At 41.6% G+C, this 24677-nt stretch overlaps 1 protein-coding gene across 15 annotated transcripts in view; it reads left to right on the top strand.

Moving 5' to 3' along the window:
* The first annotated feature begins 1608 nt into the window (after positions 1-1608).
* FAM135A (family with sequence similarity 135 member A) overlaps positions 1609-24677 on the top strand; it is a 125822-nt gene continuing 102753 nt past the window's right edge. For 5 of the 15 annotated variants that reach the window (XM_002714528.5, XM_002714526.5, XM_008263093.4 and 2 more), the window contains exons 1-4: positions 1936-2074; positions 3682-3770; positions 18244-18337; positions 20075-20187. In XM_002714528.5, the coding sequence (XP_002714574.3) occupies positions 20111-20187 (77 nt within the window). In that variant the 5' untranslated portion in view covers positions 1936-2074; positions 3682-3770; positions 18244-18337; positions 20075-20110. Of the gene's footprint in view, positions 1704-1767; positions 1819-1933; positions 2075-3681; positions 3771-18243; positions 18338-20074; positions 20188-24677 lie in introns of those variants that run through there. The other 10 variants (XM_051855525.2, XM_008263094.4, XM_070073904.1 and 7 more) reach the window with 5 other exon arrangements.

Genomic DNA, 24677 nt, shown 5'->3' with positions numbered 1-24677 from the left:
CATACAAAGATGAAGATAAACAAGAGGTCAAACTCTAGTACAAGCCTGCTCCCTGAACCGCCTAGGTTACAAGACATCACCACTACTCCTGTATGAATACGCAAAGCTTTTTCTAATCTTTATTGTAGTAAAATATACATAAAATTTGTCATTTTTAAAGTGCATAGTTTGGTGGCATTGAGTGCACTCGCATTACTGTGCAACCATCACCATGATCCAGCCTCCTAACTCATTTTTTTAGTTATTTATTTTCATTTTTTAGTTGAAAGGTGGACAGGCAGAGACCTTCCATCTGCTGGTTCACTTCTCAAATGTCTGTAACAGCTAGTGCTTGTACAGACCAAAGCCAGCAGCTTGGAACTCTAGTTGGGTCTCCCAAATGGGTGGCAGGGACCCAAGCACTTGAGCCATTATTTGCTGCCTCCCAGGGTGCACATTAGCAGGAAGTCCCTCTGAGATGGAATGCGGGTGCCCTAAGTGGCATCTTAACCACGGGGCCAAACACCTGCCCCTTCTAATTCATTTTTAACTATAAGCTGAAGCCATAATTTTCTTCATTAACCCTGCTTTAGCTACATATTGAGTTTTATGCACCAGAAAATGTTCTACTGGATTACATTCAGAAACAAGGAACGACACACAAAGGAAAAATCAAAACAAGAGAAAAGGTATACAAATTTATTAACATGTAAAAGGGACAAATCACAGCACGGGGAAAATATACGAGCGATTATACACTATCACAATTATTCATAAGTTATTATATACCCCATTTTTATGGAGCAGGGGAAGATGAGGAATTTAGACAGTTTTGAGGGGCATAGTAAATGATTTTTAGGGAAACTTAATGGTTTGTGAATCTGCCCGCAGAACGGACAGGTGAGTCCAGTGTGTTGACAGACTTCCAGGTGTGTCTTTCTTTCAGTGATGTGAGTTTAGTTATTAAAAGCTCGGGGGCGTTGGAGTGAGTGGGAAGGAGACCACAGGTGATCGTTTCTTCTTCAGCAGGTCTTGTCTTTGGGCAAAAAATATTTTCAGAAAGCCTCTCCTCACGCTTGAATGCGAAAAGCAAAGGTCAGAGGCACCTAATTCTGAAGGTTCTCAAGACCTGTCGGCATGTCAAAGTCCCAGTATTTTTTGTTTTGAGTCCCAACAAGTGAAATAAAAGATCAATAAAGGACTAGCCTTCAAGGCCTTGTGTTAATGGAGTTTAAGAGCTAGAGGCTCACTTCCTCAATCCTCTTTCGCCCTTCCGGGCGTCACAACCGAGAAGCAACTGGATCAGCACCCACATTTCGCCAAAACGCAATTCGGTCCTGGTCTCCAAAGGCCGCTGTCCCGAGCCAGCGCGGATGCTCCGCGGCTTCCTTTCCCTACTGTGCAAACTTGGTAGGGTAGGGACCGGGCTCTCTACAGGAGACGGCAGGATAGCGCTGAGAAGAGTGGAGGGAACAAAGTGAGAAAAACAGCTGGAGCCTCAGCCTTTCCTCTTCAGGCCTCCCTCTAGCTCCCAAGTCTTCACCGGCCCCCGGAGCGCTCCCTTAAACCCACAGCCTTGCCCTTTGCTTGGGCTCGCGCTTTTTATTGACGCAAAACTCCCATTCTCGCGGGATCTTGGGAGCGAGAGCCGCGCAGGGCGAACGAATCTCGAAATCTCAGTTGGCGCTGGAAGTGGAGCGGCCGCTGGGGCTCCTGAGGGCGGGGTGCGGAGCTTGCGAGGGGCGTGGCCTCGTCTCCGAGAGGGGAGGGACGAGGCGGGAGGGGGAGGTGAGAGAGACCGGGGGCGGGGCCGTGCGGCCACGGACCTGTTGATCGCAGGTAGAGCCGGCTGGCCCGGGATCCCTCGGGAGTGGGGCGACTGCGCATGCTCGTTAGTGGCGCTGGGCCAGTCGCGGAGCGGCGGTGACGAGCAGGCTGCTCGGTTGCGGCGGTTGCGGTGGTTGCGGTTGCTGCGATGGCGAAGTGAGGGGGCCCCGGACGGGATGGTGCTGACCCGGGTAGGGCTTTCTTCTTCCAGCTGGACGACGAGCTCCTCTGTCCGACGGGCGAGGGAAGAGGCCAAGCCCGGCGAGAGGTAAGCCCGTAACCCTCCTCTCCGGCTCCCCCGGCTGCAGACACCCGCGACCCTCCCTCCGTCCCTCTTTCCCAGGGGCCAGGCAGGAAGAGGCCTCCTTCTCCCCGTCCCGCGCTCGCCCGCTGCTGCCCGCGTCCCGGCTGCTCGCGGCCGAAACCCGGCCCGGGCCCCGCTGAAGGTCGGTGGGGACGGCGGTGCTGGGCGCTATCTGGGAGGCGAGGGACCGCGGCGCTGCGCTCGCCCGGCGCTCTCCACCGCCCCTGCCCCAGCCGCGGGTCCCTCCGGCCGGCTCTTCCTGAGCCTCCCGCCTCCCGTGCCCCAACCTTAGCCTGCCCTTCGCCCCCTGCTCCAGCTTCGACCCTCCCCCGGCCCCTGCTTTACCTGCCTTGCGTGCTTCTGCGTTTTCATCCCGCGCCTCCCACGTGCCTTTTCGTCCTGGTGGTCCCTCGGTTGGAAGCGGTGTACGCTTTTTGCTCCCTTGGATTTCTTTCCTGTCGCTGTGCATCCTGCCCAGCCTGGCGGTTCCCTACCCGGAGCGTCTTACCCTCGCCCACCTGGGTGCTCACTCTGTTACCTCCATAATTGGTCTTCCGTGGCTTTCGGAACTTCATTCTCTTCTGTTGGTTGCCGTGTGTGTGTGTGTGTGTGTGTGTGTAAGCATCGCTTTGCCCCAGACTTGGTTCTGTGCCCCACCTTAGCTTCGGAAGCCCCTCTCTGGGTACCGTACTTCGCTTACTGCCTAATAGCTCCTGCCTCCCTTGTCTTTTTCCACCCTCGTCCCATTTCTGCTCTCTAATCTTGATCCATCTCTCCCCACCACCAATCTTATTTTCCTAGGTCGAGCCTCTTAACTTCAAACGTATGGTTTTTTTTTTTTTTCTCATTAAATCCCGGAGAATTCTTTCTAACATGCCCATCTGTTCTATTCTGTTTTCTACCTAAGCTACGTATCCACTCTGTATGTAGTTCAGCTTCCAGTTTCTTAAAGTCTCTTCATTCTTTCTTCACCACCTGGAAATATCATCAAACGAGTGACAGTAGCAATAAACCTGTTAAACTTCGTGACTGATGCATTAATTTTTAAGAATTATGTTTATCTGACATTGACTCAGGAGAAGGAGTTCAAGTTCAGATTTCAGGAAACTAACGAAGGGCTGAGATTTGCTAAAGGAGAACCTACAAACATATGCTGAACACTTGAAAATGTTACTGTCCTCCAGTACATGTAGTTATCTGAGAACTAATCTTAAATGAATTTTAACAAAATGTATTATTAGACAGTTTAAACTTATGCTGTTGCAGTTGATTGCATCATTTTCTTGAGAGTCTGTTCCCTTTAATAAATGCATATGATTTCTGCTAACTTAAGAATAAAGTTAGTATGCTTACTGAAGGAGAAATGCGTGAGAACAGAAGTATTACATTTTTGAGTTGGGCAGAACTTTTTTCTAAAGAGTTTTGGGAAAAAAGGTTTTGGAAATTGTTTCCTTACTTTATTGTGATGAAGACTTGGTTTAAGTAAAACGTACCTCTGTATAAATATGCTGTCTTATTTTGGAGGCATCTGCAGAAGCAACTACTCTCAGTGAAGTTTGCCTTTATTCTAGGGTTGAAGATCATCTGGATTATGTATTTCGTTCTGGAATCTCAAAGCAGTCCACAAACAGTAAATTCTTCCTTATGTTGTCTATGTCAGGTAGGAATTAAGTTTTTCTGTTTCTAAGAAGGGAAATCCCAAGGCAAAAGGAATGTAGTTCTTTATTCAGAGTGACTTGAGGTGAACATAGGAAGATCTTTAGTTTCATGAACCACACTTCTCTTAGAAGAACCAGTAATTACTGTGTATGTTTAAGAGATGATGAACTCCTCAGCTTTTCAGATTTTTTTTAAAATGATTTTTCAAATGCATATGGAGAGATTACTGCTGCTTCTATAAAGAAACTTCCTCTTTCTTGAAATGCTGGTGTTTTTATTTTTAGGTGACTATTCATTACAAGAAATAAATATCAATGCTTGGTTTTTTTAGTAAGTTGATTCTGTGCTCTTAGAAATTAAAGTAAGATTAGTGGTAGACAGCGGCATAGGACTAATAAGTCAGAAGTTCTAAACTCTTATGACTCATGACATTAGTTTGCAGAAGCCACTTAACCTCTAAACCTAGTATCTCCACCTATGAAATGTGGATAATAAAGGTGGCCCATCAGTAATCTGTGAGCAGTGAAGCCATGATCATTTAAACTTGCTCTGGGCAACCACAGACAAAAATTGCTGCATAAATACTTATTTTTTTATCTCTTAATTTTAGACTTTATTAGAGTATAATTTACAGCTTAAATCTCAGCTCAAACTGGAACTTAGAATTTTTTGTTTTATTTCAGACTTTTGTGAAAAGTCTACTAGAATGTTAAAACTGAGAACTAACGTTAATTAATGTTCATATATTGTGGCGTAGACACTGCAGCATTCAGTATGTACAAGGGATATACTCCTTGTTTGCCAGAATTTGAAACTGAAAAGAGATGTAAGAGTTACATATACGTCTGTGGTTACCTTCTTAATTTCTGTTGTCTTTTTATTTTTTATTTGTTTACTAAAAATGTAGACCTTTGAGAATGGGTTAATAAATGTGGCTGTTTAGGGGAGAGAAATGGCAGTGATGGGGACGTACAGATTTGAAGTGAGTTATTTTTTGCCTTTGAGGGTTTTTTTTTTTTTTTTTGGTAGGAATAAATTAATAGGACTAAGAAGCAGAGAATGATATAGAAGAAAGCATTCTTAATGAAACTAATGATTTTCCCAAAAAAGTCACAAGGCACAAGCTGTTATATAGGTCTAGGTTTTTCAGAACTGAAGCAGCCCCACGATGAGTTTCATCATTTAATTTTTAAAGATGGTGGCGTTTTGGCCGGCGCCGCGGCTCACTAGGCTAATCCTCCGCTTAGCGGCGCCGGCACACCGGGTTCTAGTCCCGGTCGGGGCGCCGGATTCTGTCCCGGTTGCCCCTCTTCCAGGCCAGCCCTCTGCTGTGGCCCGGGAGTGCAGTGGAGGATGGCCCAGGTGCTTGGGCCCTGCACCCCATGGGAGACCAGGAGAAGCACCTGGCTCCTGGCTCCTGCCATCGGATCAGCGCGGTGTGCCCGCCGCAGCGCGCAGGCCACGGTGGCCATTGGAGGGTGAACCAACGGCAAAAGGAAGACCTTTCTCTCTGTCTCTCTCTCTCACTGTCCACTCTGCCTGTCAAAAAAAAAAAAAAAAAAAAAAAAAAAAAAAAAAGATGGTGGCGTTTTTTAACAGGTGTATCTTTGGTTAACAATGATATGCTAAATTTAAAATTACAAATCTCTTTTTTTTTTTTTTGAAATCAGATCAGACCTATTGTCATGTTTAATCCCAGTGAGAGTCAAGTTGGGAATTGATAATTTCTTTTTTTTTTTTTTTTTTTTTACAGAAGATCAGTTTAGTGTACATTAAGTAAAGATTTCAATCGTTTGCACCCCCATAGAAACACAAAGTGAAATATACTGTTTGAGTACTCGACAAATCTCTTTTTTCTTAATAGAAATATAAATGAATCAGACATATCGTGCCATTAAGTGATATCTCCTATTTGAATATTAGCTCTTATTTTGATGAAACAGACTTTATGAACTGTCTCTCAGCTGAAAAACTGTTCTGAGATTATAGCATATTTTCTTTTACGGTATTAGGTTTCTATACGAGCATCCAGAATATCAAAAGTATTTCTAAATTATGTTGTCAATATCGAAGCCTGTTAATCATAGTTTGCAATATTTCTGTTAAGTTTTAGGAAATGTCCTTTTGCCACAGTTCTTAATTGGATTAGATTAAGTATGCCCCTACCCCCGTTTTTTTAAATCCCCCTGAATTTCCCTTGTAGGATGCAGCTGTTTCATTCACTGTTATCTTCATTCATGGTTATCTTGAGTGGTTATCACAGAGAGTGATAACTGCTTTTGATGTTTTGAAATTGCCAGTAAGTCATTGGAAACATTACTAAGTTCTCTGCAACAAAATCAGGACTTGTTGCCTGCTACAACTTAAGACTATGGAAGCCTGTGTACCCTTTGCCTTAACTTTTGTCTTTTGGAATTGAGAGCTTGAATACTCTCCTTACTTACCTTTACATTATGAATGAAAAGTGTTTTTACCCCCCTCCCAGGCAGATGCAGTTAAAATGTACACTGTCGCCAGACCATTTCTGTAAAATTAATAATTGTTTTGTCATAGTATAAATTTGAAAAGTGGAGTGACAGAGCAAGAAGAGAGAGAGAGAGACCTCTGTCTGCTGGTTTGCTCCCTAAATGTCCTCAGCAACCAGCCGGATTGGTGTCAACCCAAAATGAGGAGCCAGGAACTCCATCCAGTTCTCCCACATGGGTAGCAAGTAACCCAGGTACTTAGGCATCATATGTTTTACCTTAGGCACATTAACACGTAGCTGGATCAGAAGTGGAAGCAAGACTGAATCCCTGGCACTTTGATATAGGATGTGTGTGTCCCTGGCGGCAGCCCAACCCACTGTACCACCAGGCCCACCCCTGTCAAAGTATAAAAACAGAAGAATACAAAAATGCATGTGAAGGACCCCTTTTCAGTAGATGAGTTCTAGACAGGGAGAGTCAGAGACCTGAAAAGAAATGAAATCAGTAAAATTATTTGAATTGACAGTTGAAGTACTCACTGGTCTTTTCCTGATTTTCCCCAACACTTAAGATGGTCCTAATCTTTATAACACTTAAAATCTCCGTTTGAGGTCATATGGCCTATAAATGAAAATATTTCCAAGCTGTCCTGGTGAAACTTATAATAGCATATTCACTTCAGCTGCATTATTTTGAGTAGATATTTCCTTGAATAAAATCATATTTTTAAGTTGAGATGAAATAAAACTACAGTGTTACCTCTGTACTAACCATTATGTACCAAGTTCTGTGTTTAGTGCTTGGAATATATATTAACTTTTTAAGGCCTACCATTTAAGTTAGGAGTGTTACTTCCACTTCAGAAAACTAAGGCTTCAGCAAACTTCCTGGTAGACTAAAACAAGAAAGCACAAGATGTCAAGACAATATTGTTTGCGCCAGCCGTGGCGGCCATTGGAGGGTGAACCAACAGCAAAAAGGAAGACCTTTCTCTGTCTCTCTCTCTCACTATCCATTCTGCCTGTCAAAAAAAAAAAAAAAAAAAAAAAGACAATATTGTTTAAGACTATTTTTTAGAAACAGGATTGTAATTCTTATTCTGGCTCTGAGCTTTGTTTTATGTTAAGATAACCAGTTAGAAAAATATTTTGAACAATGCTAGACAGATAGCGGAACTAGATTGTAGATGATGACTGTGGTTCTTTCTTAATTCATCTTTCTTTGGAAAGGAATAACAAGTTTTTGGTGATCTTAGATATTCTGAGATTTTTAAGGTATATAATAACATGACATAATCAAAGTTATTCCATTTTATGTTGCTAGTAGGTTTGTTTTGTAACAAGTGTGTCTCTAAAAATTAGTGTGAACTGCTTTTAATAAATTAAATACTATTTTCCCATAATCCATATAATGTCAGACGTAGCTTTCATTGTCACATGTTGAGCAATAAAAGTTGTTTATTTAATGCACATGTAATGAGTGAACCATGAAAATACTCTGAGTTTACTAAAGTTCCTGCTATATTATGTTTAAAATTCTTTATTATGGATTTTCCATCATGTTAATATAGTTACCCAAAATTAACCATGTTTTTTTTTTTTTGAGTTTTTTTTTTTATTTTTAAGATTTATTTACTGGGGCTGATGCTATGGTATAGTGGGTAAAGCTGCCATCTGCAGTGCTGGCATCCCATATGGGCACCAGTTTGAGTCCCGGCTGCTCTACTTCTGATCCAGCTCTCTGCTGTGGCCTGGGAAAGCAGTAGAAGATGGCCCAAGTCCTTGAGCCCTTGCACCCGCATGGGAGACCTGGAAGAAGCTCCTGGCTCCTGGCTTTGAATTGGGGCAGCTGCAACTATTGCGCCTCTCTGGGGAGTGAACCAGCAGATGGAAGACCTTTCTCTCTCTCTCTCTCTCTGCCTCTCCTCTCTGTGTAAGTCTTTCAAGTAAATAAATAAATCTTTTTTTAAAAAAAAAAAAAAAAGACTTATTTACTTATTTGAGAGGCAGAGTGAAAAAGGTGCGAGGGAGGAGATAGGTGGGACAGAGAGAAAATCTTCCATTTGTTTGTTCACTCCCCATATGGCTACAGCAGTCAGGTCTGTGCCAGACAGGAGTCAGGAATGCCTTTCTGGTCTCCCACATGGGTGGCAGGGGCCCAACCACTTTGTAGCAGTAGCATTAGCAGGAAGTTGGCCAGGATTTGAACTGGCACTCCAATATGGAATGCCAGTGTCACAGGTGGCAGCTTAACCCACTATGCCACAATGCTGGCCCCTGAATATTTCTTAATTCAAATGCCAATTCTAAGATACATAACAATTAGAAAACAACTGTTTAAATACAACTGTTAAAGAGATTGGACAAGAACATTGCCTTTAAACTACAATTTTGTGCTTGTGGGCGTCAGATGAGAAACTTGAAGATTTTATAATTAGGAAATAATGTTAATTACCTGACAAATTGAATATAAATTGTTTATTGAGTGGGGTTTTTTTTCCCACTAACATTCTAATTTCAGTTTTTCTTTTGGTGGGAGCACATATATCAGTATCATTGACTATTTCCTCCAGCAATTTGGATATGGATTTTAGAGGTATGCAGGTACAGATATAAGGCATAAACTTTGACACAGTCTAGCTTTTTTTCCTTTTTATTCTTTTCTTACTGTGTGACCTTGGATATGTTAACTTTGTTTCTTAGTTTTGTTGCCTATAAAATAGAGTAATAATTGCAATTTAGATTTTTACAAGAATGAAATGAAATAGCATAATTAAAGATACTGGTGCAAGAGTGTGTGTGCCAGTTTCAGTGTCTGTATTTGGTTTTTGTTTAGCATTGCTATTTAGTATGTATTTTATATCATTAACAGATAAATTGCTTTTCAAAATGTAATTTGTCAAGCTTTTCTCATGTTTTCTTTTGAGTCTCTTCTTTTTCCTTTCCCCAAGGGAAAAAAAAATAGTACTCTGTTTTCTTAAGTAGAGTACTATTTAATTTAATTTAATTTCTGTAATTTGTGCCATGTGATGTACTGCTGTCCCTCAGGAACTCATTTTGATATGTGAGAAGAGGCAGCAACACTTTATTTTTTTCTTTTTTAATGATTTATTTATTTATTTGAAAGAGTTACACAGAGAAGGAGAGGCAGAGAGAGAAAGGTCTTCTATTTGCTGGCTCACTCCTCAACTGCTGCAACTGCTGAAGCTGGGCCAATCCAAAGCCAGGAACCAGGAGCTTTTTCTGGGTCTCCCATTCAGGTGCAGGAGCCCAAGATGATCTTTTACTGCTTCCCCAGGCCATAGCAGAGAGCTGGATCAAAGTGGAGGAGCTGGGACTGGAACCAGCACCCATTTGGGATGCTGGCACTGCAGGCAGCAACTTTACTTTCAATGCCTCAGCACCGGCCCCCTTCAACACTCTCTAGATAAGTGATTTTCCTTCCTTTAAGTATTCTCTGCTGTAATCAAAGGTCAGTTTTCCTGTGAATCACTTTTTAAACTGAGATACGTTACTGGTAAAGGAATGTCGTGCATGTGTGAATTTAAGGCAGAAAGAAGGTTAAAAGCCATCTGGATGGTGGTAATCTAAAGTCAGATAAGTGACTGATGGCTTGTCCATTTTAGAGCAAGATAGAATCCAGGTTTGGCGCTGTGGCGTAGTGGGTAAAGCTGCTGCCTGCAGTGCTTCTAACCCATATTGGCACACGTTTGAGACCTGGCTGCTCCACTTCCCATCCAGCTCTCTGCTATGGCCTGGGAAAGCAGTAGAAGATGGCCCAAGTCCTTGGGCCCCTGCACCTGCATGGGAGACCGGGAAGAAGCTCCTGGCTCCCGGCTTTGGATCTTTGCAGCCAAAGGGAGTGAACCAGTGGATGGAAGACCTCTCTCCCTCTCTGACTCTCCTTCTCTATCTGTGTAATTCTGACTTTCAAGTAAATAAATACATCTTTAAGGAAAAAAAAAAAAGAATCCAGTGACAGTGTGTTTAGTTCCTGCAAGAGGGACTTTACAAAGATGGTAAGGTGTCAGGGTCTCAACCAGCCAAAAAGGGAACTGAATGTATATTGGGAAATAAAATCATAGCTCAGGAATCCAGATGAAACTGATCATTGCTGACTTAGTCACATGGCCAAAATGTACAGATAGCAAGGTTAATACAGATATTGCTGGCTGATTGGTTATAGTTTGTTGCTGTGTGGTCTGGCTTGCTCACAGTTAGCTCAAAGACGGTAAGGGCCAGAGATTTATGTGAATTGGAGTTCTGTATCCTAGGTGAGCATTCAGGAAAGGTGGCAGTCAAGTATACCTTCACCACAGACCTGTCTCCCTCCTCTCCTCAATCTGCTAAAGATTGTCTATCGTAAGAATCTTTTATTCACAGCAAAACAGCATTCTGACGGCTTTAGGAGTGCTTCTGTTTTGGGCTTACAACTTTTTCCTTTGGCAAAGGCTGAGAAATTGAGCCAAAATTACACTAGCTAATATTTAATGTATTGAGTTAACCTCATTCTAGATCGAGGAAATTTCTCTGTTCCTATGGTATTCCTATTTAGCATTTTTAATTTAACTACACAATTTAGAAGTTATTCCTTTTGTTGGTCCAAGATCATAAATGTCAGTTTCAGTTCCCACATAACTTGTCATACTGTGAATTCCTCATCTGACTGAATGCGAATCTACTGTTCCTTCTTTTGCTGTCAGTTCTAATATATCTGTCATAATGCAGGCCTCTCGCTACATTATGAACATTTAAAGGTATGTATTTTTTTTTGTATGATATGGTCATTGGGTACAAGTTTGCTACATTATGTAACGATCAGTTAAAGAACTGAAGTTTTTCCTAAAGCTGGAGCAAGAAGTTAGTCTGTTGTACTTAACGAGAAATGATGGATCAGTTGCCAACATGGAGCCTTTCTGAGAGATTGTAAAGGATAAGTTGGCCCATAGTGGAGTTTTGTCTCATGTAGTATCTTTTGGGTATCATATTCAGTGTATCAGTATTACAGACTCTGAACCCATTTGTCCCATGGTTGCCATCTTGGGAGCTGTGTCTCTTAGGATGTTTCCACATTCTCTGTTAGGTTCTGAAGCACTGATGGGTGAATTCTGAGTTCAAAGTTGTTAGCTGCTGTTTTAGGCTTAGTATAGATGTCAGGAGCATCTCCCATATTTTTCCAGATATCCATGTCTGAACTATCCTTTGTGGACCGCAGTTATGTCTTTGCTAATCCAATGGGAGAGAGCATCTCTGTGGTCTTGGGAGCTATGCATGGTTTTATGTACCTAGAACTATGTCTGGGACAGTTATTGTATACTCCAAGAGTTGAGGAGATGGCTTGATACTAGATCAACTGTGTTATCCAATAGAAATATGTGAGATGTGTAATTTAAAATTTTCTAGTATCTACATTTTAAAAGTAAAAGTAAATAGGTAAAGTTAATTTTAGCCAGTGTATAAAAATATTCAAGATGTGGCTGACACCGCGGCTCAATAGGCTAATCCTCCGCCTGCTGCTCCGGCACCCCGGGTTCTAGGCCCAGTTGGGGCGCCAGTTCTGTCCTGGTTGCTCCTCTTCCAGTCCAGCTCTCTGCCAGGTGCTTCTCCTGGTCTCCCATGCGGGTGCAGGGCCCAAGGAGTTGGGCCACCCTCCACTGCCTTCCCGGGCCACAGCAGAGAGCTGGACTGGAAGAGGAGCAACCAGGACAGAATCCAGTGCCATGACCGGGACTAGAACCCGGGTGCCGGAGCCGCAGGCAGAAGATTAGCCTAGTGAGCCATGGTGGCAGCCGTCTTTAACGTTAGAGTTAATTCTTGTTTGGGATTCCTGTCTGGCTTCTTGGATTGGGGTTCATAGTTTATTCAGCTGAATTCTCTCTTAGTGTCCTATGAAATGGCCCAGGAAAGAGCGCTATTTGGCTAGACTGCCAGATTATTCAGGTGTTTGCCATTTTCCTAGGGCCAGAAAAACAGAATGAAGGATTTATTCTCAGGTAAGTCTGCTGATTGTGTCAAAGGCTCAGAGTGAAGTGAAGGTTCTGAGCCTGCCAGCAGGTTGTACGGGAGCGTCATGAAATTTATGACTTCTTGAGGATACAGAGTTCCTTCTAGCAGAGTCTCCTATGCATTAGCTGGGTAAAAGGAAAGAAGTCCTTTCTACAGCTTTACTTCTTGAAAGGACAGACCAGAGTTTTCCTGGTTTACGAATGGCATAAAAAATCTGTCAGAGATTTCAAATTGTTAGCACACAGGTTGACTATTGCTCTGTGGGTCAATTTGATGTGGAATACACAAGTTTTTCCGTTTGTCTGTTAAATAGTTGGCAACATCTACACTTAAGGAGAGCAGGCAGACCTTTTTGCCTTTAGGAAAAGAAAAAAAAAAAAAACAAACTTGTAACTTACTCTTGAAAACGTAGAATCCCCTGATAGTTATAAGGGCAGCAAAGATTGGCTGGAGCTAAGTAGTAGTTGCCTCCTATAGATAGGAGAGACTGCTGAATTTCTTTTCCTTTTTCCATTTTTTAAATTAAGATTTTATTTATTTATTTGAGAAGCAGAGTTACAGAAAAGAGTCAGATAGAGAAGTCTTCCATGCACTGGTTCACTCCCCAAATGGCTGCAACAGCCAGAGCTGGGCCTATCTGAAGCCAGGAGCCAGGAGCTTCTTCCGGGTCTCTCATGCGGGTGCAGGCCATCTTCTACTGCTTTGCCAGGCCACAGCAGAGAGCTGGATCGGAAGAGGAGCAGCCGGGACTAGAACCAGTGCCCAGATGGGATGCTGGTGCCACAGGTGGAGGCTTAGCCTCTTACAACACAGCAGCAACCCTCCTTTCTTCTTGATCTACTCTCCCTTTCTTTAGCTCCTTCTTTGAATTTTTTATTCTGTACATGGAAATAAAAATAATTCTTCTTTCCTGCTTGATTTTGTTTTAAGAGGAAGGATAAAAAACAGGTTTGTCAGCAACCCTGTCTATAAGGGGGACTTCAGCAAATTCATGTAAACATTAGATAAAAGATAACGCGCATTTTCGGTGAACTTTTAAAGACTCCTCATGTATCTGTGCATACATGGTTTTTTTTCCAGTTAGAGGATGATCAATAAAAGAGGTAGATTTAAGGAAAACTAAGCAATAATAGACCTAAAAGTATAGCAGAATGCAAGAGTAGAGGGTACTGCTAGCAGGTACTGAAATTATAAAGGAATATCATGACCAAAATTTATTCTTGCATGTCTGTTTTCAGTATATCAGTGTAATAATGCCTTTCTCCAAGTTGTTTTCATTTAAATAGGGGAAAATAATAATATTTATGGAGTTTTTTAAAGATTTATTTTGTTTATTTGAAAGAGTTACAGAGAGAGGTAGAGACAGAGAGAGAGGTCTTCCATCCACTGGTTCATTCCCCAGATGGCCACAACGGCCGGAGCTGAGCCCATCCAAAGGCAGGGGCCAGGAGCTTCTTCCAGGTCTCCCACATAGGTGCAGGGGCCTAAGGACTTGAGCCATCTTCTATTGCTTTTCCAGGCTGTAGCAGAGAACTGGATCGGAAGAGGAGCAGCAGGGACTAGAACCAGAGCCCATATGGGATGCCGGTGCTGCTGGCCAGGGCTTTAACCCACTGTGCCACAGTTCCAGCCCCATTTATGGAGGTTTTAATGTTAATTTATTAATTTTTTCTTAGATATAAAATTGAGTAGCTACCATGTGCTGGGTGGTGAAACACAGCAGTGAACAGACTAGTCAGGATATCCTGCCTTCATGGAGCTTATATTTTAGTGATGAAGAAATAACAAAAATTAATATGTAAAATCTTTAGTAAATTAACTCAGTGTAAGTGCTGATGAAGAAAAGCAATAGAATGTTGGAGGAGCAGAGAGCTAAGACTTTAGTTAGTCTGTCCAAGAAAAGCCTGGTTGAGAAGTTGGTATTTGAGTCAAGACCAAAAAGAGGGAAAGGAATGAGTTGTGTGTACCTGGCAGGAGGGAGGAATGATCGGGGGAATGAGTGCAGAGGCCCTGAGGCAGGAATACATTTGGTGTGTTTGAGAAATAGAAAGGAAGTAAGTGTGGCTGGAGTGGGCAGGGTGGTAGGATGGAGGTCAGAGAAGTTAGGGAAGATCCAGACTTCATAATGCCATTTTATAGGCCAGTGTTAGTCACTGTTACTAAATGAGGTGGGAAGTCTCTGAGGATTTGGAGTAAAGGAGAGAGAGTTCTGAAAATAGCCTGAAGAATAGGAATATATTACAGTATATATATAATTGGTGTATCTGCTGTATCAGAGTTATAAAACATGAAAAAAGTCTAAACAGTCTAGGTAGGTAAGGCACTCAGGAATCCAGAATCCTTCCATCTTTTTGCTTACCGTTCTTCAGAGTATTATCATAATCCACGTCATTAAAACTAGATTTCTTTCAAGAAAAGTATTCCAGCCTGTAAAAGGGAGGTAGATGAAGTCAGCACAAAGAATTTCCTTTTAAACAAGTGAGGCAGGTGCAACATGTATCACTTCAGTTTACATTCCATGGGTAGAATCACTTGGCCACATTCCTGGGTGGGATCACTTGGCATCCAGAGAGGCTGGGAAATGGGGTCTCAGTCTGGGTGACCCTCTGGCTAGGAAGAAGAGGAACATGAAAATGACAAGCAGTCTACCACAATCTGCCACTCTGGCCAGCCAGATATCCATGTGTCTCCTTCATCCTGTCTATTGGAAGTGACTCCTACCTTCCCCTGGGGAAACAGTCCTAGGTGCCATCCGCTTGTCACATTAATCCAGGCTCACTGAGGAACAGTACTGTTTGTCAGATCAACAAGTCTGGTCACCTATAAACAAAACATCATTTTCTGTTCTCTATCCTTCCCACATGTACCCAACATGTTGTAGTGGGCTGAGAAACAGGGAATGGTAATGAAATCTCCCCGTTGGGAAAGTGAACAATGAGAAATAAACTGAGAGCATTGCTGGCTTGGAATGATGATGATTCCATGTCCTGACAGTGGAATAATAACTTTAGTTCTCCTTTCTGGTAAGAATGCCTGTGTTTGCTGCCATTGTGTTCCTTGACTTTACGACTGGATAGTTCTTCACATTAACCTCCACTGCCACACTTGAAGGTAGTATTCAAAGTTGGGTCCATTTCCTTTGCCTACTTCCCATAAGTTCCACTTTGCCAGCCTGCAGGTTAGCTGATTTCTTTGACAGCTACAATTCTGTCAGAAATGTAATAGGATTCTTACATGTTTGCCTCCATTCAGTTCTGTGTGCCAGTAATGCTACCCAGTGTTTTTTCTCGATGTGGTCCATAAGTCTACCTTACTTATTTCTCTCTATATATACAATTTTTTTAAAAAGTTTTCCTTATTAGAAAGTCGGGGGGAGAAGGGGACAATAGACAAAGAGACCCCTTATCCACTGGTGTATTCACCAAATACCTGCAACAACTGAGATTGGACCAGGGCTGAGGAAGGGGCCAGAACCAAGAGCTGGGAATTCAATGCAGGTCTCCCACCTGGGTTGCAGGGACCCAGCTGCTTGAGCTGTGACTCACTCAGTGCTCCCCAGGGTCTGCATTGGCAGAATGTGGAATAGAAAGCCAGAGCTAGTATTGAACTCCCATACTCTGATATGAGACATGGCCATCTTAACCAGCATCCTACTGACTAGGCCAAAGGTTAGTCCTTCAGCATGTTTTAATGTTCTCATTTTAATGAGATACATCCTCATCCCTCCTTAATGGTCACTGTCTTGATGCTTGATACAGTGGACATTGGTGGAATAGCAGCATTGTTAATCTAACCTTAACCTAGTGTTAATCTAATTTTTGCTTTGTCATGGAGTCATAAAAGAATGCTGTTGAAAAAGATACTTAATCCCGATGTGTGGTGGCTGCAAGACCCCACATTTCTGCTGTCTTTCCTTCCATCTTTGCTTACAGACTGCCAGTTCTTACATAAGCAAATGAAACAGAGGACTACCAACACAAGCAATATCATGGCAGTTTTTATCCATTTTTCCAGAGGGCTATGGGCTTTTTATGGCTACTTAGTACTACAGGTTATTATAGAGAACAGTTTTTTTAAGTATAATATAGGTCTCTATTATTCCAGTATTATGTTTCCCTGTTGTCTGGTGCCTAAACTAAAATAGTGCCATGTATTTTAGGATTTTGTTACAGTAATACCTGATTCTGGTATTTATTTCCTTATTAAAGAAGAGGCCATGGCCAGTGCCGCGGTTCACTAAGCTAATCCTCCACCTGCTGCGCCAGCACCCCGGGTTCTAGTCCCGGTTGGGGCGCCGGTTCTGTCCCTGTTTCTCTTCCAGTCCAGCTCTCTGCTGTGGCCCGGGAGGGCAGTGGAGGATGGCCCAAGTCTTTGGGCCCTGCACCCGCATGGGAGACCAGGAGGAAGCACCTGGCTCCTGGCTTTGGGCCATCTCGGGGGTGAACCAACAGAAGGCAGACCTTTCACTCTCTCACTAATTCTGCCTGTCAAAAAAAAAAAAAAAAAAAAAAAAAAAAAAAAAGGCCAAGTAGCTGTATTAGGGATCTACCAATAAAATGGTTTACATGATAAAACAGTCTATTTCTCTCCCTTGAAACAGGCTTACTGATCTAGGTGCTAGGGGTGCTGTGTTCCACACAGGAAATGCAGAGAAGTCAACTACCAAAATGTTGGGCATGAGCTTAAGCCCTAAGCCCCTATTTTAACCATTATGCTATACTTGTATATATTTATTGCTTCCTGATGATTAGTTAGCTCTTTGAGATCGAAAATTAAGCTGTACTTTGTGTCTATTGCAATTCCTAGCCTATAGTAGATACTCAATAAATGTTTGAATAAATACCTGTTTTTTTAATCTGAGTAAATTAAAGCATTAAGTTTTTATCAAACTTGCCTCAGGAAAGAACCATACTCTAAATTTTGCACACAAAAATAGGTGTATAGAAGCTATCTTAGGATGTCGTTTCCATGAAATAGAGAACATTTTATATGAAGATAGCCTTTTTTATCTTCTTAGGACTAGTTACTACGTTGATAATGACAGTTATTTATGTGGTAATTAAAGTTTAGTGTAGTTGTTATGGAAGTTGGTAACGTCTACATACATCTTTATGATGAAGAAAAGAAAAAAAGCTGTTGAATGTGGTTTTATTAGCTGATAAAATAATATGCCAAGGGCAAAAGACATACATTTTTAAATTTAAGTAGTATTTGAAATGTGAAAAAAGTCACTTTAGCATATTTGGGTAACCTTTTTTTTTTTTTTTTAAGATTTATTTATTTATTTGAAAGGCAGAGCTACAGAGAGAGAACAAGAGATTGATCTTCCATCCGCTGGTTCACTGTGCGAATGGCCACAATAGCCTGGGCTGAGCCAGCCAGTAGCAAGGAGCCAGGAGCTTCTTCTGAGTCTCCTGTGGGTTCAGGGGCCCAACACTTGGACCATCTTATGTTGCTTTCCCAGGCACATTAGCAGGGAGCTGGATTGGAAGTGGAGCAGCCAGGACTCCATTTGATGTCCTTATGGGATGCCAGATGCCGCAGGCAGTAGCTTAATACACTAGGCCAATGTCAGCCCCTTGGGCAACCTTTTTGTCAAAATGTTTTAGATAGCTAATTTTGTATATACAAACATACATATGTATTACATATACACACATTTATATGAATTTTCAGAAATCAGGGAGTTAAAAATTACCCTGAATTTTAAAAATTAATAAGCTTATGATGTTTTAGTTATTCAGGAAGATTGTTTCTGTGCCACTGAGCTAAGAAAGTGTTCCTTTGCTGTAGTACTTCGAAATATATTTAAATGACTCCTTAATAAAGAAATAATAGTTAATGTTGATATCAGTGAAATTGTAACTATTTTCCTAAACCTTATATAAATTGAGACTCAAATTATATAAATTGAGACTATTAAGTAACTAACAAAATATAGGGTTCCTTAAGGTGGACTTTTTTTATGCCTACTATTTTGAGATGTTATTTTTTCTTATAGGACAAACGATATATTTTTAACAACGAGAATCAGTAACTAGAAGTACCAGATTGGTTTACCTGATAATGTTAAAATGAAGTTTTGATCGGCAGAGGTAAGAATATGACATTTCTTTTGCATTTAATTCATCATAGATTAGAATATGAGCATTTAACAAATGTCTATGAAGAACCATTTCAAGAACTGAAAGGTCTGAAATTTTTACCCCATTTGCGAGCTAATAGATTAGTCTGGCTCAGTGCAGTGTGTGTTGGCAGAATACATGAGACTCACAGCTCAAAGAAAAGTTGTTTTATACTCACAGTAACAGTAGCTAGAGCACCGTTTAAAACCTACATACTAATTAGGTTGTATTATAGAATAGGGACCTGAATCTTTTATAATGGATAGTAAGCCCACCTGATTTTTGCTTTGATGGGAGAGTTTATTTCTATTGTACGGAACAGTAAATAAATCTGCCCTTTGTTCTAGTATGCAACCTGCCTCTGACTCTCAAGACTGCTTGTCTTTGAAAAGATAGCTTGGAACAAAGGTTGTCTGTGTCTGCTTGCAAGACATGCAGCAACACCAAGGTTTCAGGGAGAGTTACCTTCCAACTGCTATCTTTATTGTTTTTAAAATATGTACTGTTGTTAAGGATGATTGTTAAATTGTTATGTTGAAATAGTAAAAAGATGGAAACCACTGAGATACCCAACAATAGATGATTGTCTAAATTATTACATATCCCAGTGAAATAGTTATAATTTAAAAAAAATTGTGAAACTACATTTATTCAGATATTCATGAGAAAATTAAGTGAAATAAGCATATTATAAAATGTGTATATGGTTTGATCCCACTTTTATAAAAGCTATACTAAATGTACACACATAAAGAAAGCATACCAACGTGTGTATTTAAAAGAATGGAGTTGTGTTTCCTCTTTCTCTTGTCTGGTTTTAAAAAATCTCTTTGAAAATGAATATTTTAAATTTTTGTAATGGAGGATACAAATATGTTTTATTTAAAATAGAATAGGTATTTAAGAACTCTTTCTTAACCTAGCAGAAAAATTTTATGTGGATTTACTTGAGATTAAAAAAATGTTAATTCAGGCCGGCGCCGCGGCTCACTAGGCTAATCCTCCGCCTTGCGGCGCCAGCACACTGGGTTCTAGTCCTGGTCGAGCCGCCAGATTCTGTCCAGGTTGCCCCTCTTCCAGGCCAGCTCTCTGCTGTGGCCAGGGAGTGCGGTGGAGGATGGCCCAAGTACTTGGGCCCTGCACCCCATGGGAGACCAGGATAAGCACCTGGCTCCTGGCTCCTGCCATCGGATCAGCGTGGTGCGCTGGCCGTGGCGGCCATTGGAGGGTGAACCAACGGCAAAAGGAAGACCTTTCTCTCTGTTTCTCTCTCTCACTGTCCACTCTGCCTGTCAAAAAAAAAAAAAAAAAAAAAAAAAAAAGTAATTCTCTTTTTGACTCTGGAATTACCTTTAAATGCAAGACAGAAATAGAAGAGAGTAGGTAGCTTAATTTTTTAAAAATCATTATCTATAAGAGATAAAGTCAAAAGTTTCTTTTATTCCTTTGTTAAATTATTTATTATTACATAGATGTTATCGGGGAAACATTTTAGAAAAGCACTCAAACAGGATAATTTTTAAATTATAGAGAAAAGTGCTATTTAGAAAATAAAGATTCTGGTGCTGTTTAGTTGGGGAACAATGAACTAATTTGCTCCGTTTTTGTCTTCTGCATATGTGTTATACTCAGGAATATATTTAAATAATAGTTTTATAATTTAGCATCTTTATTTTGCTTTTCCTGATTTTTCCCTTCTTTACCAAGGTGCTGGTACCAGATTCTTCTGGGTCTAAATTAAAAATGACTGAAGTTCAAGCAATGGTAGAATTCTCCGTGGAGCTAAACAAATTCTACAATGTGGATTTATTTCAGAGAGGGTGTGTATTTTAATGTGAAAATCTTATATTTTGCATAGGATAAGATGTACTTTTAATTTAAGCTTAATTGCATACTTTTGTTCAAGCATATGTAATAAAAATAATGAACTATATTCAAGTAATTGTTTTATCAGAGAAATTCTATTTGTTAAATACATAGTTAGGATTTCCTCACATGGATTTGGTGATAATGCAGAATATATGTAACATATTTATGAATTTGTTCTGAGCATTGAGAGGACTTTAATGAAAGTGTGTGTGATTCCATTTTTGCTCTTAATTTATAATGCTGAAAATAATCTATATACACAAAAGCAGCTATGTAGAAATAAAAAAGGCATAAATAATGATACTTCAATAAGCATATACAGGAAGTACTCTGGGAATCAGAGCAGAAAGCTATCTTTTTGGGTTAGTATCATAGGAAAGACATGGAGAACAGGATCAAAGTATGGGTAAGATTTAGGGAAAGGATTAAGTGAGAGAGGCCTTTAGTCAGAGAGCAGTACGAATCACGTATTGGAAATAAGAATGAACATTTTTTTTAAAGACACATTTTTATTGCTATTTTTTTCCAGTTTATTTGAAAGGCAGAGAAAGAGATCTTTCACTTGCTATTTCACTTCCCAAATGTCTGCCACAGTCAGGGCTGGACCAAGCCGACACCAGGAGTCAGGAACCCTAAGTGGCAGGGACTCAGGTATTTGGGCAATCATCTGCTGCCTCCCAGAATGTGCGTTAACAGGAGGCAGAGTAGCCAGGACTTGAATCAGGCACCCCTGATGGGATGCTTACATTCCAAGCAATGACTTAAACTGCTCTGCCAGATACTTGCCCCATGACTGTGTTATTTTTGAGACTATTTAGGAGTTTGTATATTTTCTTGGAGAATTATAAAAGGTAGTAAAGAAAAGCAAGGTTGTGTTTGTGCAGGACTTTAAACGTTTGGAGAAAAATAACCATCAAGGGGATGGGGCTGTTTCTCACTTGGTTAATACTCCGCCTGTGGCACCAGTTCTATGTCCTGGGCACCGGTTCTAGTCCTGGCTGTCCAGTCCAGCTCTCTGCTGTGGCCCGGGAAGGCAGTGGAGGATGGCCCAAGTGCCTGGGACCCTGCATCAGCATGGGAGACCAGAAGGAAGCACCTGGCTCCTGGCTTTGGATCGGCATAATGATGGCCTAGCGGCCATTTGGGGAGTGAACCAACAGAGAGAAGACCTTTCTCGCTCTCTCTCACTGTCTAACTCTACCTGTCAAAAAGAAAAATAACCATCAGTAGTTTCCAAGTAAAGAAACTAGCTCACTAAGCTAATCCTCCACCTGCGGCGCTGGCACCCCAGGTTCTAGTCCCGGTTGGGGCGCCGGATTCTGTCCCAGTTGCCCCTCTTCCAGTCCAGCTCTCTGCTGTGGCCCGGAAAGGCAGTGGAGGATGGCCCAAGTGCTTGGGCCCTGCACCCGCATGGGAGACTGAGAGGAAGCACCTGGCTTCTGGCTTTGGATCAGAGCAGCGTGCCGTCCGCAACGCACCGGCCATAGCGGCCACTTTGGGGGTGAGCCAACGGAAAAAGAAAGACCTTTCTCTCTCTCTCTCTCTCTCTCTCTCTCTCTCTCTCTCTCTCTCTCTGTCATTCTCTCACTCTCTCACTGTCTAACTCTGCCTGTCAAAAAAAAAAAAAAAGATTATTGTTAGTTCACTTACTATCACATGGAGATGATGGTATATTAAATTTATGGAAAAGAAAAGCACAGGGAACAATTTAGAGGCACTTGTAGTAACTTAAAAAGTAAATCTGAAGATCTGCACTAAGAATGGTGGTAATGAGGCTGACAAACAGGAGGAGTAGGATGGGAGCTTTTCTGTATTTCTGGCTTGGCTTTGCCATCTTGAAAAAGTAAAAACAGCTGTGCTGTGCTCTGATGCTGTAGTGTCTCATCACTTAGCAGGCCAACCTGTGCTTTTTATCATAGCAGAGGCAGGAAGCCAATAAAGAGAGCAGAAGATGCAAGACCTTTGAATTGACACAGTGTTACTTTCACTGCTTATGTTGGCCAAGCAAGTCAGGAGGCCTGGCTAGGAGTCCAGACTGTTGACTTTTGGCAGGTACAATTCACTTAGAAAATGTTGTGGGCTTTCTGGATGGCTGATATAATCCGTTTTTATGCTTTAAAAATCATACCCACAATTGTTTTTTGACATATGCTTGCTCTCTAATATAATCCCTACTACTTGGAGACTTGGATTCTGTGCAGTAATGCCCATTAATTTCCTAAAAACCCTTGTGTTAATCTGAGAGTTTCTACTTAGACCCTGCCTTAACTCTTGGTGATTTTAAGGAAGGAATCTACAGCTGCATCCTTGATTTGATCTTTCTCCACAAGTTTCACCTTATTTGGAAAATCTCTTAAGAGATGGAAACACTTATTTTCCATCCCAGCAAGTCCTGGTCCTTCTAGATTCTCATGTGAAATAACATGTTCTTTCTTTAGAACATCTCTTAGAGAACCTAATACACTTAGCTAAGAGTAACCAGATGGCATTTTCAGCATTCTCCCTGGAAATTAGTTTGCTGAAGTCCAAAAGTTTCTTTCGTACATTGTCTGACTTCTTTCAAGTTATTGTAAATGGGATATAGCATCACAACATAACATGGATTACCAGTGTTCTAGTCTCCTGTAGGTTTCTTCATTATTTTTCCACCTTCTCTAATTGATAATTGGACTCCAAAGTCAATGACTACATTTTTATTATGGTATGCACCACTTTTAGATATCAGTTTCTCTGTTAGATATATGTTGCCTCATTAATGCAGCTAACCATAGGTAAGAGCTAATGACAAGCACAAAGCCTCAATGACATTACAATAGTAAACATTTGTTTTTGCTTACAAGTCTGTAGGTGAGCTGAATGGTTCTGCTGATCTGGGCTAGCTTGGCTAATCTTTGCCGGACTTTTTCATGAATCTGCAGTCAGTCAGCTGGCAGGTTTACCTGGTGCTAACTAATGCAGATAGCCTCAACTAGACGGACTCAGCTGTTTTTTACAGTCTCTCGTTCTGTAGCTTATTCTCATTTAGAGGCAGGGATCCTAATCTATGCAAGAATACCTCTTAATATGGAAGGCTGGAACTGGCACACTGTGTCACCTCTACCACAGTGTATTGGCCTAAACAAGTCATAAATAATGTCAGCTGAAATGACCTTTAAGAAGGATGGAAAGTACATTCAAGTTCCTAGTGAAGGTCACCTTTTAAGAGGTATGAATGTAGTGAAGAGCAAAAAAAAAAAAAAAAAAAATTGAGATTTTTTAATTTAATCTACATGTTCCATTTTGTGGATCGGTCTTTTGAAAATGTAATTTTTTAATTTAATTTTATTTTTTTTAAGATTTTTTTTTTTTTATTTTAAAGACAGAGTTACAGAGAGAGGTAGGACCAGAAAGAGAGAGAGGGGTCTTCCATCTGCTGGTTCACTTCCCAATTGGCCACAACAGCCAGAGCTGTGTGGGTCTGAGCCAGGAGCCAGGAGCTTCCTACGAGTCTCCCACATAGGTGCAGGGGCCCAATGACTTGGGCCATCTTCTACTGCTTTCCCAGACCACAGCAGAGAGCTGGATTGGAAGTAGAGCAGCTGAGACTTGAACTGGCGCCCATATAGGATGCCAGAACTGCAGACTGGGCTTTAACCCACTGTGCCACAGTGCCAGCCTCTGAATTTTATATATACCTTTTTGTTGATGTGTAAAATTATGTGAATTTTCAGAGTGAATATGCTTTTGTAATTAGCATCCAGGTCAAGAAATAGGACTTCTTAAGTCTCCCTGCCTTTCTGTTCATTTCATCTACCCAAGGAAACCACTATCCTCATTTCTTTTTATTTTAAATAAAAATTAGTTGTATTTCTCAAACACACTAACAATGTACATTCTTTTTATTTATTTATTTTTTTGACAGGCAGAGTTAGACCGTGAGAGAGAGAAAGAGAGACAGAAAGGTCTTCCTTTTCCCGTTGGCTCACCCCCAAAGTGGCCGCTATGGCCGGTGCGTTGCGGTAGATGTGCTGCGCTGATCCAAAGCCAGGAGCCAGGCGTTTCCTCCTGGTCTCCCATGCGGGTGCAGGGCCCAAGGACCTGGGCCATCCTCCACTGCACTCCCGGGCCACAGCAGAGAGCTGTACTGGAAGAGGAGCAACCGGGACAGAATCCAGTGCCCCAACCGGGACTAGAACCCAGGGTGCCAGCGTTGCAGGTAGAGGATTAGCCTAGTGAGCCGCGGCGCCAGCCACAATGTACATTCTTAAAAGGAAATTGTGGGGGCCAGTGCTCTGGCATAGTAGGTAAAGCCGCTGCCACTTGCCATGCTGGCATCTCGTATGGGCGCCAGTTCAAGTTTCAGCTGCTCTACTTCCAATCCAGCTCTCTGCTATGGCTTGGGAAAGCAGTAGAAGATGGTGCAAGTCCTTCAGCCCCTGCTCCTGCGTGGGAAACCCGGAAG

The sequence above is a fragment of the Oryctolagus cuniculus genome, chromosome 5 (assembly GCF_964237555.1).
Source record: "Oryctolagus cuniculus chromosome 5, mOryCun1.1, whole genome shotgun sequence".
Lineage (NCBI taxonomy): Eukaryota > Metazoa > Chordata > Mammalia > Lagomorpha > Leporidae > Oryctolagus > Oryctolagus cuniculus.
The sequence above is the reverse complement of the archived record's forward strand: the minus strand, read 5'-3'. Positions and strand labels throughout refer to the sequence as shown.